Source organism: Calcarisporiella thermophila, assembly GCF_041956535.1.
Source record: "Calcarisporiella thermophila strain CBS 279.70 unplaced genomic scaffold VTP21scaffold_22, whole genome shotgun sequence".
Lineage (NCBI taxonomy): Eukaryota > Fungi > Calcarisporiellomycota > Calcarisporiellomycetes > Calcarisporiellales > Calcarisporiellaceae > Calcarisporiella > Calcarisporiella thermophila.
In genome coordinates, this window is record NW_027192212.1 from 275,580 (window position 1) to 292,867 (window position 17,288).

At 45.3% G+C, this 17,288-nt stretch overlaps 8 protein-coding genes across 8 annotated transcripts; 1 reads left to right on the plus strand and 7 right to left on the minus strand.

Annotated features, from left to right (window-relative positions):
• Window positions 1-247: 247 nt before the first annotated feature.
• Window positions 248-995, minus strand: VTP21DRAFT_5427 (uncharacterized protein; the record flags this gene model as incomplete). Its single annotated transcript, XM_069395947.1, has 3 exons — window positions 248-392; window positions 454-526; window positions 686-995. 3 exons carry the CDS (start codon window positions 993-995, stop codon window positions 248-250), a joined length of 528 nt encoding a protein of 175 aa, XP_069247995.1.
• Window positions 996-2,067: 1,072 nt separating this feature from the next.
• Window positions 2,068-4,114, minus strand: VTP21DRAFT_5428 (uncharacterized protein; the record flags this gene model as incomplete). Its single annotated transcript, XM_069395948.1, has 7 exons — window positions 2,068-2,297; window positions 2,363-2,434; window positions 2,536-2,751; window positions 2,840-2,912; window positions 2,995-3,551; window positions 3,674-3,845; window positions 3,911-4,114. The coding sequence occupies 7 exons, from the start codon at window positions 4,112-4,114 to the stop codon at window positions 2,068-2,070; spliced, it is 1,524 nt and encodes a 507-aa protein (XP_069247996.1).
• Window positions 4,115-4,580: 466 nt separating this feature from the next.
• Window positions 4,581-5,171, minus strand: VTP21DRAFT_5429 (uncharacterized protein; the record flags this gene model as incomplete). Its single annotated transcript, XM_069395949.1, has 1 exon — window positions 4,581-5,171. One exon carries the CDS (start codon window positions 5,169-5,171, stop codon window positions 4,581-4,583), a length of 591 nt encoding a protein of 196 aa, XP_069247997.1.
• Window positions 5,172-5,534: 363 nt separating this feature from the next.
• Window positions 5,535-6,985, minus strand: VTP21DRAFT_5430 (actin; the record flags this gene model as incomplete). Its single annotated transcript, XM_069395951.1, has 3 exons — window positions 5,535-6,575; window positions 6,640-6,705; window positions 6,965-6,985. 3 exons carry the CDS (start codon window positions 6,983-6,985, stop codon window positions 5,535-5,537), a joined length of 1,128 nt encoding a protein of 375 aa, XP_069247998.1.
• Window positions 6,986-7,355: 370 nt separating this feature from the next.
• Window positions 7,356-10,021, minus strand: VTP21DRAFT_5431 (uncharacterized protein; the record flags this gene model as incomplete). Its single annotated transcript, XM_069395952.1, has 3 exons — window positions 7,356-7,929; window positions 8,017-8,135; window positions 8,207-10,021. 3 exons carry the CDS (start codon window positions 10,019-10,021, stop codon window positions 7,356-7,358), a joined length of 2,508 nt encoding a protein of 835 aa, XP_069247999.1.
• Window positions 10,022-12,288: 2,267 nt separating this feature from the next.
• On the plus strand, window positions 12,289-13,612 carry VTP21DRAFT_5432 (uncharacterized protein; the record flags this gene model as incomplete). The annotated part of the gene is made up of 3 exons (XM_069395953.1): window positions 12,289-12,780; window positions 12,845-13,117; window positions 13,193-13,612. The coding sequence occupies 3 exons, from the start codon at window positions 12,289-12,291 to the stop codon at window positions 13,610-13,612; spliced, it is 1,185 nt and encodes a 394-aa protein (XP_069248000.1).
• A 286-nt stretch (window positions 13,613-13,898) lies between these two features.
• VTP21DRAFT_5433 (uncharacterized protein) lies at window positions 13,899-14,936 on the minus strand (the record flags this gene model as incomplete). Its single annotated transcript, XM_069395954.1, has 2 exons — window positions 13,899-14,814; window positions 14,887-14,936. The coding sequence occupies 2 exons, from the start codon at window positions 14,934-14,936 to the stop codon at window positions 13,899-13,901; spliced, it is 966 nt and encodes a 321-aa protein (XP_069248001.1).
• A 1,201-nt stretch (window positions 14,937-16,137) lies between these two features.
• Window positions 16,138-17,075, minus strand: VTP21DRAFT_5434 (uncharacterized protein; the record flags this gene model as incomplete). Its single annotated transcript, XM_069395955.1, has 3 exons — window positions 16,138-16,379; window positions 16,448-16,643; window positions 16,794-17,075. The coding sequence occupies 3 exons, from the start codon at window positions 17,073-17,075 to the stop codon at window positions 16,138-16,140; spliced, it is 720 nt and encodes a 239-aa protein (XP_069248002.1).
• Between the last annotated feature and the right edge of the window lie 213 nt (window positions 17,076-17,288).

Genomic DNA, 17,288 nt, shown 5'->3' on the forward strand with positions numbered 1-17,288 from the left:
TTTCATATTGCATGTAAAAGTATTGAATAGCAGGCCTCTGCAGTATGAAAGACTGAGTTTGACATATTATCCTTCCAGGTATTGTGGCAGCATTGGGGGGAGGGAGTTAATCCATGGAGGTACAAAAGAGATTAAGAGGGAGAGGAAGTTAGGAGGCTCTTTGATTTATTTAGAAGAATTAAAGATAATACACTGAGGAAAGCATTTAAATGTCGGAAGCTATCTTTCAAATACATTCACACCCCTTTTACACCACTGCGGGTTGAGCAGTGCGGCGACGGCCGCAGCAACGCATGAATATCCACGCAATCACAAATATAATGGCAAGTGCAATGAATACATGCACAAGGCCATGGGTGGGAATGGTATACACATGGGCAAGCCCCAGAATCCTGCATCAAAGGGCACGCATCAGAAGCAACCCGTCTTTCCAAGCGGCATTGGCTCACTTACCAGACTACAAACAGAATGAGGGCGACGACGACGAGACCGTCCCAGGCTGCAAATGCAATGCTAGTGCACATGACTAAGGATGTCGGGTGAAAGAGATGGCGGCAGTGGGTGGTGTTTTGCAAGTGGTGCTACTGAAGATTGGTTTGAAAAAGCAAGGTAGGATGTGATTTTCGATTTTGCAAGGTTCCTTTCTCCGATTTTTTATACAAGGATTTCCGCCATTAATGTGCACCCAAAAGGCAAGTGTCCCTTACACCCCCCGCGCCAAATCTGCAGTCCTTTCGTGGAAGTGACGTAAAGTTGGAATTAGAATTAGGGCGAACCTGTACATCTATCTCCCCACGAGCAACATTTGCGTTCTCTTGGAACAAAGCGAGAGCACGAGGAAAATTGGGGAGCGAGACCCAAAAATAGCTCTGCCAAGCTTCAAACTGCGAGAGGGATGACCCTAATACTAAAAGCAATAATACACCGGAGCGCCATTCTAGGCCCATTTCTACATTCATATCAGCTACCTTATTGCGATGAAATTGCTTGTGCATACGCCAATGGTTGCGCCTCTCGCAACCTCCATGGAACACGACGGAATATCGTCCCCATTATCTGACCTCGTTCACCGCGCTGAATTTGATCCATTCCCTGTCTCATCACCCAAGAGTCAAGTTTAAAGACGCAACTGCGACTGAGCTGGCTCTTTCCTATCTTTCCACCCAAATACATCCGCTATACTTGGAAATCCTTGGCAGTATTCTCAATTATTGATTTTCTCAACTTTCTTTTTGAGGTGTGAATTAACATGCTGGAGTATGCAACCTGCATGCCCATGATAGGGATGAGGGCTATCTATTGCATATTGGCAGCAGGAGTTGTAGGAGAAAATCTAATCTGCCTCTGGCAATGCCCAGAAACTCAAACGGGACGCAAAATTAATGTTGACCCTGATGACAGCCGGGCGAACGCTTCCTCTAATTTGGATACCCCCCTCGCTCGGCCATGATGCAGTTGTCCCACCACAGTTGAGTTCCAGGGAGCGTTCTCGAGTGGCCACCCTCAAAACTCTGAAAGGAAGGAATTGGCCCAGAACTATCCGCTTTTTCCTCTGATTTTTTCTCGCCAACGTCGAGTTGGCTGGGATGAAATGCAAAGTCATTCAACTTGCATTCCGATAATCCTTACTAGGTCAAGATACTCCCATTGATCTACTTTTCATCTGTGCTACTCCGCTGCTAGAGGCAAGTAAGCACAGGCTTGAAAGGCACACCCCAAACAACCATACGAGATACGAAAGCTAGGATCGTTTCTCTTGAAAGCCGTTTTATCCTAGTTGGATTAAGGAATGAAAACAGCCAAGCCAATATTGCTTGAAGGATTTGCCGGATTGTATATTAGATTCGATTGGATGAGCTAACTAGTAACGAAACGGTCCCCCTCCCTTTGGGAAGAAGGGCCATTTATTCCAATATTCGTACATCTGGTATAGAAGGAAACATTATTTAAGCTAGTAGTGAAATAGTAAATAAATAAATAAATTAATAAACAGCGGAGAAGCGTTTGGCTCCTCCGTATGAGACTATGATGGTGGATATAGATTCAAAAGATTAAGAATACAAAAATCTATGAGCTCTCGGCGTTGCGCGGTGAAGTGTTGTTTTCTGCATGCTCCTCGGCATTGACTTTCCTATTTTCTTCGCCTACGCTCTCTGGCCTCTCCGCCGATTCCACCCTCACCCCGACGCTTGCGTAGTCAGGCGCCTCCCGTTTCTTCCTACTCCCCTGAGTCTCCTCCTCCTCTTCTCCCAATTGGAGTTCTAGCATCTCTTGCTCCCACTCCTTCCCACGGAACTCTACACAAACAAGACATCTTGTTAACTCTCCATGCTCAGGATGAAGTGTATGTGGTTGCATTTACCTCCTTCCCACCGAGCCATCACAACGCACGCCAGGCAATTTCCAAGCACGTTGATGGCCGTTCGTGCCATATCTATATATATACAGAATTTGAAAATAAATCCAAAGGTGAGATTGGACTCAAAGGAGACTGTGGCTGTGTCATAGTGGACATAGATTGCAAGGGTCATATACCTGTGATGGGCTCCACCCCCATGGTAAGGGTCACCGCCGCAAGCGGTAGGCCAAATTGAGTGGCAGCTGCGGAGAGCACGACTAGTCCCGCGCGAGGAATGGCTGCAATTCCTTTGGTGCTAAGGATGAGGGTTGCCATGATGGTGAGCTGACGCGAGATATCGAGTTCCATCCTGCCCGCCTGAGCGCAGAAAATACAGGCGAGAGAGTGGTATACTTTGGGAGCGGTAAAATAAGATCAGTTGGGTGGCATTGGGTCAATAGGGAGAAAGCATTCTCGATAGAAGAGCTAGGGGTCATTTACCTGCACCACCGTCCAAGTTGAACGAGTAGCCACACGGAATAACAAATGCAACGATCTTCTGCGGTACGCCAAACTAGACCAACACTCGTCAAGGTGAGTTCACGTCTCATTACTCTCTCAAGTCAAGCATAGGCCGCAAAAACAAAACCACTCACCTTATGCATGTTTTTCATGGCACGGGGAAGCGCTGACTCGGAGGAGGAAGTGGAAAAGGCGATCAACATCGGTTGGGCAACATGCCGTAGAAAATCCACAAACGGGATACGGGCCAGAAGCACCACCGGAACAAACACCACCAGCACGAGAATCCCCAGCGCACCATACACAGTGCCCACCAGTTTGCTCAAGCTCACCAACACTCCAATGCCATTGCCGCCCACCGTGGAAGCCAAGGCGGCGGCGACTCCAATGGGCGCATAGTTCATGACAAGCTCGGTCACCCTAAACATCACCTGGGAGAGCGAGACAGTAAAATCAAGCATGACGCGCTTCGAGCCAGGATCCGAGTTGAGGATTCCGACGCCAAACATCACTGCGCAAAACACGATGGCTAGCACCGTGTTCTCCGAGGCGGCTTGGAAGAAGCTCTTGGGCACAATCACTCCAAACAAATGATCCCACGTTATGGAAGCCCCATTTTTCGCGAGATCTGCAGCCGCCTTTTCACTGACTCCCTGAAGATTGATGCCATCGCCGGGCCGTGCAATGTTGGCTACACAAGGGGGAGAAAGAATGGGATCCATTAACTTATTAATGTCTCAACGCTTGTCAGGCTTCGGGCTAACAAAGCTTTTGACTTCCTCTACCCATCAATTGCAAGAAACATGAAATTACCCATAATTAGCCCAATCGCCAGTGCTATTGTTGTAATAAAAAAAAAGTAGAGTAAGGACTTGAGGGCCAGTCGGCCCACTCGAATAAGGTCGTCGCCGTGGCCCGCGATACCCACGACAAGGGTGGAGAAGATGAGTGGAACCTCGAGCGTCTGTATCATGCGGATAAATGCCTACCGATATTCCGAAAACAATTACCGACCCTTTTATTAAACTGGTGCTTCAAGGTCATGTATACCTTAGCAAAGGGATCGATGGCGATGCCGAATGCGGGGTTGACCGCGCCAATAAGGATACCGAGGAGCATTCCCGCGAGGATCCAGAAGGTGAGATTCGTGCGGCGGATGATCCTCCATGGAATGACCAAATGTCGACGAGGACCCGTGACGGGCACCGGTGCGGTTACATAGGCCCGATAGTCTCGCCACCAATTCCTTAACATGAATGGGATGCTTGTGGTTGGGATTTATAGAGGGTGCAGCGACCTGGATTGAAAAACCCCTTTTCCGGCATTGAGAGGGCCATATGTGGCAAATTTATTAAATAGGCTCCGCGGACTCCCAATCGCCCATCACGCAAAATCCTCCCTACTCGGCCGTGGTTTTTAGTGTTTGCCAAATCAGCGCCTCAATCACAAAAATCGCATCATCACTCAGCGGAATGACCCTACTCTTCCCCAAAATTGGCCTACTCTCGTCAAATGTTCCCAATGTGGGACCATGCGGGACTCGGTCTTTTTCATCACAACTTTATGGCGAGATCCTATATGGACTCTTACAACCCAATTTTATTCTTGAGATATCCTCTGACTATTCACACAAGTGATATATCGTCGTACATCCTACCTGGTATTCAATAAATGTGTCGAAAGGGATATGGGTAAAAGAAAAAAAGTGGGAAAAATCCGATTATTCAACCACCTGGTGAAGCGGTCCCGCTACAACGATATCGGCCGCCGATTTCTCGTGGATATGAGCGCCCGTGTCGGGATGGGTAGCCACCACCTGCCTTACCAATGGCTCTGGGGAGATGGCGGGTGGAGCTTGCGGTGCTTGGCGAGGGTCAGCTGGCTGTGGCTGAGGCTGAGGCTGAGGTTGCGTGGGCGCCTCCACGCATTCAGTGGTCTCACCCTGGACAACCTGCTGCACGGGTCCGAGCACAGCTACCGAGGGCTCTTTCGTAGGCAAGATTGGCTGAGGCGCTGGCTGCTCTTGAGGAATCTGCTGAACCTCAATAGGCTGCGGGAGGGGCTCGGGGCATTCCTCTTGGATTGGACCCTCGATACAAGCCAAGGCCATCCCGGAGAAGGCCCCGGGGTAGTAACTTGGGAGCCCCCCGGGTATGCCAAGGCCACTCATCAGGCTCGATGCGCTCCCGAAAGCGCTGCCTGGAGTGATGGCAAGCGAGGATTGGGTGCTCGCTTGCTGAGGGAAGAGAGGGAGAGCCGAGACGCCCAAGGCGAGGGCGAGGTGAAATGCGAGACGGATGATTTGGGCCATTTTGGATTGGATTAGTTGCTAGAAAAATGCTCAAGATGATGTGTGAATGGATGATGGGGGAGCTGAGGGACGAGGCACGCCGTCCCCTTTTATATTGGGCTGCCGTTGCATCTCATAGACTCGGGGGGGGGGGGTATATTTCGCTTGCTCGATCAAAGCTATGTATTTGACTACACCCAAGACGTGGAGCCTCTCGCTCTTCTCCCCGATGGGCAAGGGAGGGGGCTAGAGTCTAACTGCAAAACCTCAAACAAAACTGCTCCAACACCGGTCGAAAGATCACAAAAAATGATTTTTATTAGAATCCATTTTTGAGGCGGGGAAAGAAAAAAGTGAAACAAAAAAGTTGATGAAAAAATTTCTTTAGAAGCACTTGCGGTGCACGATACTTGGCCCGCTCTCGTCGTACTCCTGCTTCGAGATCCACATCTGCTGGAATGTGGAGAGAGAGGCCAAGATGGATCCTCCGATCCATACTGAGTATTTCCTCTCGGGCGGAGCAACGATCTTGATCTTCATCGAGGAAGGAGCAAGGGCGGTGATCTCCTTGTGCATGCGGTCGGCGATACCGGGGTACATGGTTGTGCCTCCGGAGAGCACGATGTTTCCATAGAGATCCTTACGGATATCCACGTCGCACTTCATGATGGAGTTGTAGGTGGTCTCGTGGATGCCGACGGATTCAAGACCGAGCAACGAGGGCTGGAACAAGGCCTCGGGGGCGCGGAATCTCTCGTTACCAATGGTGATCACCTGCCCATCGGGAAGTTCATACGACTTCTCGATGGCGGAGGACTGCGCAGCGGTGCTCATCTCCTGCTCAAAGTCGAGGGCGACATAGCACAACTTCTCCTTGATGTCACGGACAATCTCACGCTCGGCAGTGGTAACGAATGAGTGTCCGCGCTCCATCAGGATCTTGCCAAGGTAGTCGGTCAGATCACGGCCGGCAAGATCCAGACGAAGAATGGCGTGGGGGAGAGCGTAGCCCTCGTAGATGGGCACGGTGTGGGTGACACCATCGCCGGAATCCAGCACAATACCGGTTGTACGTCCCGAAGCATACAAACTCAATACGGCTTGGATGGCAACATAGAACGCGGGTGCATTGAAGGTCTCGAACATAATTTGAGTCATCTTCTCACGGTTCGATTTCGGGTTCAAAGGAGCCTCCGTCAATAGCACAGGGTGTTCCTCCGGGGCAACACGCAACTCATTGTAGAAGGTGTGATGCCAGATTTTCTCCATATCATCCCAGTTCGTAACAATGCCGTGTTCAATGGGGTAGCGCAGGGTAAGAATACCACGCTTGGACTGAGCCTCATCACCCACATACGAATCCTTCTGACCCATACCGACCATCACACCCTGATGACGGGGACGACCTACAATAGAAGGGAACACCTAAACGCAAGATGATCCGGTCAGATGAATACGAATCTCGTCGATCCATGAAGATGACACTTACTGCACGCGGGGCATCATCGCCAGCAAAGCCAGCTTTGCACATGCCAGAGCCGTTATCAATGACAAGCTAAGGAGATGATGAAAATATATTAGATAAGCCACCCCCATCAGGAATTGGAGAGAGATGAAAAGATGGTGTGAAAAAGATGATTCGAAACACTTCGAACATCAGCAAAAGACCAGAAAAAAATAGCAGATGATAGAATATAAAAATAAGTTCAAGTTAAATGGCTAAGATGATGAGAGCTGCCTAATATGCATCATCTCTGCATCTTCTCAGGTCAAACGATGTGGATATTGAAAACAGTAAACGTGATCACACTTACAGCGGCAACTTCGTCCTCCATCGCTTTAATATTTTATTTTATATCTGAAAAAAAAAATTGAGAAACAAGAGTAGAAGAACTGGAAAGAAAAGAAAAGAAAAAAATAACGCGGAACAAACACGCCTCGAAATAAGTTGTCTCGCGTTTGTTTAGAGGCGCAGTCAATTTTATTTTTGATGCATCTACTCTGAACAATTATAGTAGAGGTGCAAAGACAGGAAAATGAAGCGGGTAAGGTAAAGATAACAAAAGAGCGTTAATAATAGTGGTTAGATAGGTCATCAAATATAATAATCAAGGTAAAAAGTGGGGGATTTTCCACAAAAAAAAAAACCAAGAAAAAGCAATATTGTTCAGTCAAAATAAGCTCGCAAGCACGCACAAGAGGATTTTAATTACAAAGTAGATTCATCAGCACCTGGTTCTCCACCTCCACAACATCCGAACCCACATGATTGGAGGGGCAATCAAAGCTGGCCTGCTTCCTTTCCAGAGGGAGCTGCTCACCCATCCTATATACATTCCACACCATTGCGTTCACCTCTCGCTCGAGAGTTTCACGCGCCAGGGTATCGTATGCATCGACTCTCAGCGTAGAGAACTTGCGCTGCCAATCGGTCATGTCCACACGACAACAAAAATATTGAGAAGTTCGGTATATAATCTTGACGCCATACGGAAGGTAGCGTTGCTTGATGAATGCAACCAGCCGGTCGAGCTCGAATCGGAACGTTTCGTAAGGAAGGAAGGCAGCGTCCCAATTCCCCAGGGAGACGATAAGGAGCTGAGGGGGGGCCAGGGTAAGATACCAGCGCTTGCCAAGTTTTTGTTTCGAATCCGCGCTTGTCAAGTCTGGATCGTACTGAGGTTCGATGTGCACATTTGGGACATGTTGTTTGACGACGCTGACATCTGGGTAGTCAATGAAGAGCTGATCCCACTTTGGATCGTTTAATTGAGTCAAACTAACGAGGGCAGAGGAAGATGGGAGGGGTTAGAACATCGGGTAGAAGCGGCTTGTAACTTGTAAATGAACAAAAACAAATGCTTACCCGTCCCACTTGTAATGCCAAATTTCCGAAGTTGGGCTTCCATCCTGGAGATTGTGCGGTAACAAAATCTTATTCGCACGTAGCATTGGATTGAAGGTCGTGTAGTTCCAATCCGTTTCCTGTAATAGCGTTCATCCCGAATCATTATCGGCTTGAATCCGCATCTAGTGTAAAGTAGCTGGGCACTTACCTGATAATCCTCACAATGACACGCCCTCTGCTTGTCAAAATTTGCTGCAATTTCCGCCTTATCCGAACACCATTCTCCATACGTGATCATTTTTTTTAAAGCTCTCCGTGAATTTGAGTCACCGAACCAATGGATGAGGGGGTATTTCTTTGAGAGACACTGGTTGAATTGCTCATAAGTATACTTGCGGTATCTGCAGGTGTATGGGGCCCAAAAGCGATCGCTATCATCAAGGGCAGCAGGAGCAAATTTCGGATCATCTTTAAAGAGCGAGGCCGGAAGCCAGCGACCAGGAACATCCGCGGAAGTGCAAAGAGGAAGACTGAAATGGTCTTTATACGCCGAATTTTTGACGGAACTCGCGGGATGCTTCTCCTTTGTTGAGATAGCTTCTTGCTGCTTCTTCTCTTCTGCTGTTGTTTTGTCAAGCGCTTCATTCTCATTGTAGTCATTATCTTCATAGCTGTTCTCGTCATCATCCTCTAGCTCCTCAGCCTTATCTACATCCTCTTGCTCTTCCGCCATTTCATCCTGTTCAGTCTCTTTTTCTCCCCCCTCCTTCTCTCTCGTCCCTTCCGCCTCATCATTGGCCTCCCCCTCCACTTTCTCTATCTTTACGACGGAGGACTTTCCTACTCTACGTTCGCCTTCATCGACCTTTGCGATATCGTCTACCAAACCATTTTCCTCCGCAGCTGACTTCACTTCCTTGTTTGGCTTTTCTTGCACTGGAGCATTCACATCTGGATCTGTACTAGAGGGGCTTTTCGTCTTACCGGCGCGATTCTTAGCCTCCCCTTCCAAAGGCATATTCTCCAGAGGAAGTGAATCGGTTTCACCATTTTCCATTGGCATTTCGTCAACTTGTACCATAAACTCTTTGGCCGGCAATATTGGCACGTTATTGTAGGGAGCAATTGGGGCAACCTCATAATTCCACCGTGCATCCCTGAACTCCCATATACCCTTAATTTCATAGCTGCTCGGATCTACTAGCTTGATCTCCGCTTCATACACGTGCACTCCCCCCCGATCCACTAGTTCGTGTATTTCCAATGCTTCTGTGGTGTCCTGTTGATTCCGCTCAGCGAATATCAGTTGGTGACCTGGCCATTGTCTGACTGGAACAGTAACCTCAGCAACTTTAGAGATGGCACGCAGCATAATGCTATCCCATGGCTTCCCTCGGATTGGCTGGAAATACGGGCGCCACGGGTCTGTATTCTCGCTAGCATCGGGGGCTATGGGCGGTAGTGCCATTCGAATGCATAGAGGTTGTTCAGGCTGAAGTTTAATATGCGATTCCTCAGGAACAATCAGAACTGGACCCTTAGGTATCATGGCGCGCTCCTCTTCTGTAAGTTCACCGTCTGGGTACCGGTCTAACCATAGGGCTATACGTACACCCTCTGGAAGCTCCATATTATCGCAAGAGTATCGATTAAATCTATCATTACTCTTCGTTGTCGGCTGCTTCATCCAGGAAGGATCCCAGCGAGGTCGTGGCACTGTCGGCACCGCTGGAGCGGATTCCTCTATTGAATCATGATGTTTTGGTTCCCGTTCGCCCCAGAGTACTCGCCCAGTGTATGCGATTGCTTGTAATGTTAAAAGGCCTACGAAGATGAGAGCAAGTGTAAAATAAATAAAGGTCTTGCGTGGCAATGAGCCAAGGTATGATGATGTGGAGGAATTCGGGGGTTTAAGAGAGGGGGAGGCATTAGATGGCGAATCTGTGAGTTGCTGGCGGAAGAATGGAAGGTAGCCTCCAGGATTGCGGCTCAACAGGGAAGCCGATGGATTGTCTTGCGACATAGCACAAATTATATAAAGTGTATAATTCGCAAAAAACAAGCGAAGGCTAGATGCTCTAACTAAATGGAGAAAGGTTTCTCTAGTATGGTGTAATGAGGGTATGATATATCTTTCTACGCTCAACTACATTCACCCCACTTTTCTACTTCTAATAATAAAAAAAAGTAAAAATTGATTTAAGTTTGCTCTTGAGTGAATTGGGTGGATACGTTGAGGATAGGAAGCTTAGTGCAATTATTAATAGTAATATTAAGTGATGAATAGGCGTTGCACAGAACATTTGGAGCGTATGGAAGTCGAATCTAAGCAAGGCACGCTCGCCTTGGTAGGCGCATCTCGATAGGTGCACTCCATTTTCTATCGTTCCAACGCTACGAGCCAAAAGATTTGCAAATATGGAACTATTTTTAGCACAATTTATTAACTGTGGCTTGGTTTCCTAAATATCGCATATTGTGAGTCACACTATTACCCCCTCTGTTAACTTAACCTTGAACTCGTCAACACGTCTAAAACGTCAGCATCAACGTGCTGTTCGCTGCCTCTCTTGTTCCAGCGCATACGCTCATGAGATGTCCTTTTGTGAGGTCAATAGGAATTGATGTTGCGAGATTGCCATTTGATTGTCGCGATTCGCTCCCAAAATCCCGCTAAAAAATATATTGATGTATGGATGAGGACGTGTTATAAACTTTAAAGAAGTTTATGATTCCTTTTATGGAGATTTATCGACATCTAGACAGTAAGCATTATGCCAAGAAATCCTCTGAATCTTTCAGATTTTCCATTACTATGCCGGTAGAGAGTGTAATGCGATTATGGATTATACTAAATATCCTTTTGATAAGCTATGAGAGCCGTGCCTGCGAGAATCTTAAGAGTATGTTTTCTTCCCACGATATAGCAAGGAAAAAATTAGGCGAAAAATACTTTAGTTTCAATCGAGAACTCGCGGATTTCCTGTCAATACTAAATCATAATAAGGCATTGTTAATCATCTCTATTAAATAATCGATAATCAATCTAGTCATCGCCCTGGCAAGTTATTCAATCTGTGAGTATTTAAAGAAGTTTTCTTTTCACGGTAGTGGCAATTAAGTCTATAGTATTTTATGTAAAAATGACAATTTAATAGGCAAAATTTTTGCTGTTTAAAATCGCTGAATGGCTTGCAGCTAAAGGCCTTACCGATAATGCTATGCAACTTATTATCAAATATATCAGGCATGATCTTTGCTGTTTAAAATAGCTGAATGGCTTGCAGCTAAAGGCGTTGCCGATAATGCTATGCAACTTATTATCAAATATATCATGCATGATCTTTGCTGTTTAAAATGGCTGAATAGCTTGTAGCTAAAGCCGTTCCCGATAATGCTATGCAACTTATTATCAAATATATCAGGAGCAAGAATTTGGAAAATGTTGCATAGATCGGATTTAATGCTTAAGTCATTCTCGATTCTGAGATCTTGGGACGTAAGTTCTTGCGTCCTTAAGAAGAAAAAAAAGATTCTGAGATCTTGAGGATATCCACCATTTTTATCTTTGCACATATACACCTTTTTTTCTGTGAAAGCTTTCGTCGCAGACCCCTTAAAATTGATTGATACTATATGTGGAACTTGTTAGTACACCATTTTGCATTCAAAATCTCGGATAGCCCTTTATTATTCCATTCTACATGACCGCCAGAGGAACCGACGAATTTATTCGACAACCCTAAAGTATCGCAATAGCAAAATTGGACAATACTTGAATAGAATAGAGTGGAATAAAGCCTTCTGAGTACAACGCCACGGTATGTATGAACTTAAATTTTAAAAATATTCGATCATATTTAGCAGAGTAGAATGATCGAATGCTTAAGGACTCCGAGTAGGGAAGTAGTATTAAATTATTGCCACGACACTCTGGTCTAAGCCGTATATTGAAGAGGGTCGCTTTATTTTTTACTCTAACCGTGGTAGTACTCGGCGAGATCTGACACAATTAAAATAAGCACGGGAATTTCCCATTAATTAGAATGAAACACCCACTGAGTGACGATGGCTCCGAAAAAAGGGGTGTCATTTGCATGCTTTACATTAGGTCTGTGTGAGCCCACTCTTCCCTTAATTAAGATTTTTTATTGAAGATTTCACCACTATATAAATTGTATAACCTCTCCACATTGAACTCTTTTTATTTCTATCTTTTATACAGGTACCCTATTTTTAACGCACTCTCTGAACCTCCTCTCTTTTTTTTCGAAAATATCTCAATAAACGATGCGCTGGCTCAAAACACTTATTCTGGTCGCTCCCACCCTAGCGGTGGTTGCCGCTCAGGCCCCATTGATAGTTCCTAAAGACGGGGAGCCAATTCCAAACTCTTATATTGTGATCCTCAAGCCAGAAACCGTTCTCTCTCAAGTACTTACTGATGTCACCTCTCTTCTAAGACCGTTGGCCCCTTTGACTTCCCTCACCTCTCACGCCATTGGAGCCTTCCAGGCACTTGTCGGCAATTTCGATAATGCAGCACTTGAAGTGTTGCGAAGAAGTCCCTTTGTGGACCGAGTGGAGCAAGACGTGAAATTCAAAGCAAATGCTGTGCAGGAAGACGCACCTTGGGGTCTGGTACGTATTTCTCATAGAGACAACCCAATTGCCAGTGGAATAAGGGAATATGTGTACGACCCCAATGGTGGTGCTGGCCAGGTGGTATATATTTTGGATACGGGCGTAAACATTAAGCACGAGGAATTCGAGGGTCGGGCTGTAAGTATAGCTTTTCATTCCGGCCCTCTCTAGCATTTGGCTCATATTTCTCGATCTTCAATAGCGCATCGGCAAAACCTTTTATGAGGGCACCGGTGAAGATGACTTGGGCCATGGTACCCATGTCGCAGGCATTGTGGGTGGTAAGACATATGGTGTCGCCAAGAAAGCTGAGATTGTGTCAGTCAAGGTTCTAGGCCCTGACGGCAGCGGCTCAACGAGCACCATCATTGCTGGGTTGGAATGGGTTAATAAAAATGCAGATAAGGGAAAGAGTGTTGTGAATATGTCTTTGGGCGGCCCACGAAGTATCGCGCTTGACCTTGCAGTTCGAGAGGTATGTGCTGGCAACAGCATGCTAGCCATAATATCTAGATAATTGTGACTAACGCAATTTGTATTGGAACTCTAGGTAACTAACAATAACACAATTGTGGTGGTAGCGGCCGGTAACAGCAACTTTGACTCCTGCTTTTTCTCGCCTGCCGGATCTCCAGGTGTGATTTCCGTAGCCGCCACCCAAGAGGATGACAAACGCGCCTCCTACAGCAACTTCGGTTTTCTCTGCACCACTCTGTTTGCCCCTGGAACCCAAATCCCATCCGCATGGATCGGTTCCACTACCGAAGTAAAGACGATCTCCGGTACTTCAATGGCTTCTCCACACGTAGCAGGTGCTGTTGCCGTGATGTTGGGAAGAGAAGGACCGTTGACTCCATCACAGGTGAAGAAGCGTCTGCAGGATAATGCTACTAAGAATAAGGTTAGCGATGCACGATCGCCCAATCTCTTGCTCTTCGAGAGGGGACCTGAAGAGAATCAAGCGCAGTAGACGACATTGGACAATTTCACCTTACATTTGCAGTAGAAACACCGAAAATCTCTAGAGAGCATACTTTTCATCAAAACACATTTTAATCTCTAATGTGTACTTTATGGCTTCGTCTCTGGTTACGAGCATATTATTTGTGTTAGTTTAATCCAATTAAACATGTTCAATAACTTTCATATAAAAACATTTTAAATACGGGTCTCACTGAAAGATATTTTATGATCTCACAATAGAGGGGAAGGATTGAAGGATTGTTGCAAAATAAAAGCAGAGTTACCAATCTTCTTCAGGAGCTGCTTCCTCCGGCTCCATACTTTCGCCCTAACATCCAGACTTGGAGTGTATCATATCCAGCAAGTGCACCTGCCCCCGCTATTGCCCTTAGAATATTTGCTCCAGCGCCTTTAAATAGCGATCGCATGCCTTCTCGTTCGATAATCTGTTTAAATGCCGCGTAGGACGAGGAGTATTTCACAGCTTCCCCCGAAGTCATCATCATTCTCCGGCGCACGGTATCAAAGGGGTAGGAGCACAGTCCCGCACTGATGGTGACACCCCATCCCAGCAGAAATGAAGCGAGGAAATTATTCTCCAGGGAACCAACCAACACAGCAGGCTTTAGGCTGTCATATATACCAAAATAGAGCCCTCTGTAAACAATAATTCCAACGCACGATATGTTGAATCCGCGATAAAGCCCGAGGACTCCATCGCTCTTTAGTGTTTTACGATATACATCTAGAAGGCCATTGAACTGGCGTTCGCCACCGATCTTTTGAGCTGTCTTTGCGTCATTAGCCAACCTCGTCCGTGCAAAATCCAGCGAATATACAAATACAAGCGATGACGCGCCTGCAGCTCCTCCACTTGCTAAATTTCCTGCAAACCAGCGCCAATATCCATCCCGATTTTTATCATAACCAAACAATCTTTTGAAATAGTCTTTAAAGGCGAAGTTGAGAGCCTGGGTTGGGAAATAACGCAAAACATTGGCCATATTTCCTCGCCAGAGGGCATATACGCCTTCGTCCTTAATGGTACGAGAAAAACACTCCCCTATCCCCTTATAAGGGTGAGAGAGGCGACCACTACGAAGCATCTCATCCTGATTTTGAATGAGGAGTTTAACACGCTCTATAGGAGCTGCTGCAGTTTTGGAGACTGCAGCAGAAACACCTCCCATAAGAAAGTCAACCACAAAGCTGAATACAAGAAATGAATGAATGAGTGAATGAGCATTTGAGAAAATGAATGCCACATCACAATAAATTTACTTTTTTGGATCTTTTGCAGAGCTCCTGTCAATCTTTAATTCGGTTGCCATTTCTCCTTCTTATTATTATTATAAATTTTCGGTTTCTTTTAGAGGGGCTTTAGAAGAGCTCGAAAATATAAATCTAGAGTCAATTGTAATCCCGGTGGCCAACAAAGCCAAAACCGAAAAATTGAGGACGCCAACTGCCATTGAATCATTTGAAATGAGCCGTCACGCCGAATGGATATAATATTTTTGATATTCTAAGAAATTCGTATTGCCGATACAATCTTGGGGTATACTGGTCAACAAAGTTTAGATATGGCGTCACTGTTAGAGTAGTTTACTAACCTAGAGTATTGATTACACTAACTACGCTCAGGTTTAGTAAATAAAGATAGAGCGTTTTCGTTATTTGAATCGCAGCATTGGTTCTGCCTGTTATAATGATGCAAGTTCATAGTGAGCGCATTTGGGCAATATTTATCCGAAATCATACGTTAGTTACTGGAGTATTTAGCATGATTGGCGTCTGACATATGGCTTCTACTATTCTCGAAATAGCTATGGCTGAGCTTGCATCGCCCTACCACTCTATGTCTTTCTTGACATAATTTATGGATTCAATATGAAACAAGCTTTATCACCGATTCTATTGACATCTTCAATCTCACTTTGAATATGAATGTTTCCGAATACAAATGCTTCAGTGAATAAACAGCCCTTTGTGTATAGCAGCATAACATGATGTATATTTCGTATCACTTGAATTAAGCACAAGGCATTTTTGATTTTGCTAGTTTATAAATTAAAGCGATGATCAGTAAGGCATTAATTAATCGACTGACGTTCACTGAAGTGGTGAACCTCTACTTCATCTTTTGATTCCTCCCTTTTTCTACTTTGCACTTAATTTTGCCTAAGATTAACGATACAACCAATTAGTTGTATACATGACACGAATAAATTAATAATATCAAGACATGGAATAGTTTAATTGACAGGGCTCATTTAATAAATTGGATATGCTATTGAATAAACCAAAGTAATTGTAAATTCAGTCATATGAATTTGAAATCTACGATAGGGGTGTAGTTGCGTGGGAGGCAAAGTTTTCGTTTAGAAACAGCAATTTCTTTCGAGGGTATTGGGATCTGAGGTTGTCCTCAGTTAAGTAGTCTAATAAACTTTTTTCTTGAAAAACAATATTTTTATCTACAATAATGATTAAAATAACTCATGATATAATAAATATCAATAAATCTTACAGCTACACATATACAAAAGTGTCCTTCGACACCTCGCTCATGCTGGTACACCATGTCTTGTTAAAAATTGAGTTGTTTAGTGAGGAATATTTGAAGGGTGAGAAACTTGCATCCAGCTGCTGAACCATCCAACTGTCATACATCGTCCGAATACGTTTCGGTCTCTGTGGCTCAGCATCAACCAGAGGAGAAGAGCGATTAACGTTATTAGGCGAGAGGGGAAGGGAGAGAGATCGCTTTTTTTCTAAATTATATGAAAATTTCTATGGTTAATATCAATATTTGTGATACTATATAAATAATAGTTATTACCTCTTGTCGGCTCCGAGGAAGGCTGTGATTCGTACTCTTCAACAGACGCAGTGGTAAACTGCTCTTGTGGAAGTAGCTCCCTCTTGGGTAATCGCATCGGAACGTAGTGCAATTGAGGAGATTGTGATTTGGGACGTTCGTGAGTACGAGCGTGTTTCTTGAGGTCTTGCGGCCGCTTGAAGGATTTTGAGCAATGCTAAATATGAAAAAAGTTAATCAGCTTTCCGTAGACTAGTGCGTTGATGTAGGTAAAGATAAAGATAAAGAGGAGGCAGATAAAAATTGCAATGGACACATTGTTTTGCCAAAAGTATGAGCACAATGAGGAGAAAAGTTAGAGCCTCACCTTACATGAATACGGTTTTAATGGAATGTGAACTCGCAAATGAGAAGTAATGTGATCACGCTTCGAAAAGCTTGCAACTTCGCACGAATCCCATTGGCAGGTTAGGCATAATGTCTTTCCATTGATTTTGCGCCCGACGTGCTCCTCGCATACGTGGCGATATAATGCCTCCGCGTCTTCACCGAATGCCTTGCGACAGCCATTCCATCGGCAGAGAAGAGCAGGTTCGGGAGTCTCGCCGGCAGTCGGCGGAGCTTGGATATCATTATTCAGTTGTTCCATCAATGCAATTGTGAATGAAAATAGCTAGAGAACTTCTTGTCCCCGTGAAGGTTTTAAATATATGAATGCCAAGGAAAAATTAAGTGGTCGATTGCCAAGCCAGAGAACCTACCCAAGAAAATTCCGTCAAGAGCTCTTAACCTAACCTATCTAGAAACTGGTGCCTTCCTCTTGGATTTTCCATCAAAATCGGATATTCATTGGCCACAGGCG